General features: G+C 42.0%; 1 protein-coding gene across 2 annotated transcripts; it reads right to left on the bottom strand.

Annotated features, from left to right (window-relative positions):
• Positions 1 to 701: 701 nt before the first annotated feature.
• LOC107390449 (uncharacterized) lies at positions 702 to 3,746 on the bottom strand. Of its 2 annotated transcripts, none has more exons than XM_054745688.2 (8): positions 3,095 to 3,746; positions 2,748 to 2,976; positions 2,409 to 2,639; positions 2,173 to 2,314; positions 1,932 to 2,078; positions 1,603 to 1,829; positions 1,363 to 1,490; positions 702 to 1,271 (listed from the first exon to the last, which is right to left on the bottom strand). In XM_054745688.2, exons 1-8 carry the CDS (start codon positions 3,540 to 3,542, stop codon positions 847 to 849), a joined length of 1,977 nt encoding a protein of 658 aa, XP_054601663.1. In that variant the 5' UTR covers positions 3,543 to 3,746; the 3' UTR covers positions 702 to 846. The 2 variants fall into 2 exon arrangements, with proteins under 2 accessions (XP_054601663.1, XP_015822648.2); XM_015967162.3 differs by having other exon boundaries at positions 1,363 to 1,514.
• Positions 3,747 to 4,261: the final 515 nt, after the last annotated feature.

Consider the following 4,261-nt stretch of genomic DNA (forward strand, 5'->3'; position numbering starts at 1 on the left):
AGCGTGGTGTCAAACGCTTTGGAGATGGATGGGCGTGTCTCCACTTCACCGGGTCGGATGAACGGGCCGTTTTAAGGAACTTTCAGAGTACCTGAACAGGAGTACATCCTCGGAATGGCCCAGTAGAATATTTGAGCAGTACTTTTGGTTACCTCATGCTGATTGGTGGGTTAGGGTTAGTAGCAGGGAGTGACATCAGCAGACATCATCCGAAACAACCGAATGGCTTCAGTTTAGAGAATTAGCTTTTATCTTACAAGAATGATAAGCTAAAGGCTAGTCTGAATGCAGTCAAGACTAACGAGTATAAAGATAATCAGCAACATTAGCTTTAGCCATATTTGGACAATACTGCTAAGCTAAAAGTGGTGGAAGCTAATCTCATGATAGCGGAGCAGATTAAGACAAAATTCCATCAGTTTGGTGATGCAAGCGTGAAATGAGGCACTAATGATGCATACCTGTCAAGTTTTGGATTTGAAAATAAGGGAAAATTTACAACACCGGCAGCGAGCCAACCCGCCGCCACAGCCGAGCGCTAGTATATCTTACATTGTAAGATAGGTGTACAAAAAATCTATAATAACCACTTTTCAACCACTTACTACAATTCAGTGATCAGAATCTGAGGCCTACCTTTGTTGACATTGAAATGCTGTGAACATTCTGTTATAATACAGCCTAAATGAAAACACAAAAGGGGAAATGAAGCATATTTATTGATTTTACATTTTTCATTTTATATACAAGTCAACACATTACTTCCTGTTCATTTCACATTGCTTGTCTTTAAGTTAAACATTTACATTTTATTTTCATTACACATTTTCTTTAGATGTATCATGTTCACTCATGTGGCTCTCTGACATTCACTAATGACTTATTATACAAATGTGTTGCAGATTTAGCATTCTTTAACACTTTTTTGGAAGGAGTGTATTTGTAGGCTGGGCCAGAGTGGTTGATTTTACATGACAGTAAAGCACAAACAGTGCTGTTGTCTAATGACATCCTATTCTCTGTAACAATCTTTCTCACCATACTAAACACCCTTTCAGAACTGGCATTGCTGTGGGGAATGCAGAGTAAAGCCTTCATTAATCTTGGCAGCTCACTGAACCTCACATCCTTCCCTAGCAGGCCCCAGAATCTGTCAATGTTGTCTTCTTGGGGGAGTTGCTTGCTATCTGTCACCTGGTAGTCAATGAGTTCCTCTCTCAGCCTATCTTCACTCAAGCTCAACTGAGGAAACATGGCCCATAGCCTTTCCACTGGAAGATAAAGAAAGTGTTGCAAATCTAAACCATGCAATATTTAATCAATTCAATCATTCTATCAATGGAGAACTGCCCTAACATCTACCTGCCCCTGGAGGAATGTCGAGGCGAGCAGCAGGGTCCAGCACTTTCAAGTCCCTCAGGAGTGTATGGTCAAGGGGAAAGGAGGAGAACATCTTCTGAAGCGCTGCTTCATAGAACCTTCTCACAGATCTACAACAGCGTAAGAGTAAAAAACTGCATAGTGGCAGCATTTTAGGCACAGTACAGCATATTCTCTCATACTGATGATGACCATTATAAAACAGCTGGGTAATATACTCACTGAAAGATTTTCTTCTCAGTGGACATGGGAAGCTCTACGCTTTTCATGAAGGCCTTTGTGTCTGCTCCAATAAAGAGCTCCTCATCAGCCAACTGAAGTCCTTGTCCATACTCCACCTCCCTGAGAGGTATACCTACGATGGCCCTGGCTGGTATGAGGTAGCCCAGGATCCTCCTAATCAGCCTGCACATTTCCTCTTCCAGTCTGTGAATTTGTACTCCCTCTGACTGTAGAAAATATCATGGGTCACAACAAAATATCAGTGAATGCTACAATTAGCAAAATCACATTTAATATTTACAAATACATTCAATAACACTGACACCCACCTGGAAGGCAATATTAAAATCAGATAAAGGTTTAAGGGCAGCAGTCAGGAACATGAAGTAGATCTTCATGACTGGATCACGCAGATGGCTGGCTAAATCATGTATTTTGGCGCTCCTCTCCACCTCCTCATGACTGTTGAAGTAGGCCTAGAGTGCATGGGGAAACAAGGTGGCAATAGTTAAATAAAAGGAAAACACAGAATAGTAAGCTGTATGTATCTGCTGGAGTTACCATCCTTACCTGCAGTGCGTCCCACTGGTTCAACACTCTCTGGACACAGGTTAATAGACTCAGCCATCGGGTGCTGCAGTACCTGAGGAGCTTCAGGTGGTCTGAATCGGTAAAATCTACAAATTCTTTATAGATTTCACATCTTTTTGCACTGTAATATAGACAATTATTTAGTTAGTGGATGGAAATGTATGTGTATGTCTGAAGAGTATCAACTGCAGGCCTATTTATTTATAATAATTTACCTTTTATCAAAGTGGGTGTATATCCCAACCAGGAAGTCTTCCACTGGTACCTGTGCTGCTTTGATGGCACAGCCAGTGGCCAGTTGTGCTAGGTGGCAGATGCAGCCAAGGTCCTGGACATGGGGCTGGCTGGTCTTCAGTCTGCTGATAACAGAGTTGTGTCTGCCTTTCATGACACTGGCGTTATCAGAGTTAAAGGCTATCAGGTTCTCCCATGGAATTCCTCTTTTTCTATTGGAAATATGAAAAAAAAAGCCATAAAATGCCTTACACTAAATGTAAGATTATAATTAAATGCAAATTACTACACACGTCAACAACACATTGCAGTTCCCCTACCTTAATGCTTCACGCAGCTTTTCATACAGATTTTCTGCATTTCCTACATTGCATATGGGCATCTCCATGAATTTTGTAGCGACCTGCAGAGTGGCCTCATCATAGAGTCTGGTCAGGATGACGAATTCTTTGTCCGTTTTTCTGTTGTTCGACTCGTCACACATCAATGAAAAGGGCTGCGATCGGCATGTTCTGGCCAACTCCTCATCTAGCTCTGCTGCTATGGCACCTGTTGAGTGAATGCCCAGTAACGTTAGCTAACAATTTACCACCAATATGCCTGCTGGACATGATTATGACTATGTATACGCTTTCATAATATTTATACTTAATTTAAATCAACTTACCTTTGATAAGTTGCGTAGATTTGGTTTTCCCCGCAGAATATTTTCGTGCAATAGCAGAGTCCGGGAACATCTCAGCTACACACTTGTTGAAGTCGTCACAGAAGGTGAAAGAAACATTGTTTTTGGCACACAGCATTGCCATTTTAACCTCCGCATTTATGACCTGGTCAGCCTCTGTGGTATTCCTTGTTACAAATGCCGACATCGTCTGGGCATGTTTCTGTGCTTCTAGCCAGCGCTTGTGCTTGGTTGATTTCTCATGCTGACTGACATCATTCCTTCCCCCGTGGGAGACACTAAAGTCGCAACTGCAAATCTTACAAAAAGCGTGACTTTGTCCCATCCTGCTCTTCTTTAGAAAAGTAAATTCGCTGTGCCATTTTTCTAGATATTTACACGATTTCTTTGATTTTTTGGCAGGAATGCCTTCTTCACTTCCATCCATCATCGCTCTCGTTTGTTGTTCCTGTTATGTTCCCGCTGTCTGCACAAATCTCGCGACAACCAGTTCTCGCGAGGCTACAGATAATTTTAAAGAGGCAGAGGAATTTTAAAAATACGGGAGATTTACGGGAAAATAATAATTCGGGAGGACGGCAGGAAAGCAAAGTAAAATACGGTAGTTTCCCGGCCAAAACGGGAGACTTGACAGCTATGCTAATGATGGTCAGGATGTACTTTACCTCACTGAACAGAATGTCTCAAAGATCTCAACATGAAAATGAAAGTATTCTGGCTGGAAAAACTAAATGGTACCAGTTGTACACCAATATGGCCGCCCATTTTCAAGATAGTGACTGTTGTGACTGTTGTATTGCATTAAACTGAAGGGCAACATGCATGATCATTCTTGAAAATGCTGTAGTCAGGCTTATTTGGTTTTGTTTAAATTTATAATTGTGACACCACAACACAGCAAGGCACACTGGTGACATTACTGCTGTGAGACTCTGCATGGGGCTTAGAGTCGGCTTGTAGTTGTAGTTTACTGACTGTTGTAGCGGTGTGCTCACCGTAGTTGGTAGAATATAGCATTTTCCCAAATGCTCTCTAATAAGCCCCCAACTAGAAATCACCTGAAATGGCAGGATGTGCCAGAGCCGAGCCAACGGTAATGGAGCTTCCGTTATCTGGATGGTCTACAGAATGCACTGCATGGGCTTAAAT

The sequence above is a fragment of the Nothobranchius furzeri genome, chromosome 15 (assembly GCF_043380555.1).
Source record: "Nothobranchius furzeri strain GRZ-AD chromosome 15, NfurGRZ-RIMD1, whole genome shotgun sequence".
Lineage (NCBI taxonomy): Eukaryota > Metazoa > Chordata > Actinopteri > Cyprinodontiformes > Nothobranchiidae > Nothobranchius > Nothobranchius furzeri.

Coding starts and splice junctions, on each gene's coding strand:
- LOC107390449 (XM_015967162.3), bottom strand. CDS start 3,542: ATGATGGATGGAAGTGAAGAAGGCATTCCTGCCAAAAAATCAAAGAAA. Junction 2,977..3,094: donor ATCTACGCAACTTATCAAAG/GTAAGTTGATTT, acceptor TTCACTCAACAG/GTGCCATAGCAGCAGAGCTA. Junction 1,515..1,602: donor ACTGAGAAGAAAATCTTTCA/GTGAGTATATTA, acceptor GCCACTATGCAG/TTTTTTACTCTTACGCTGTT.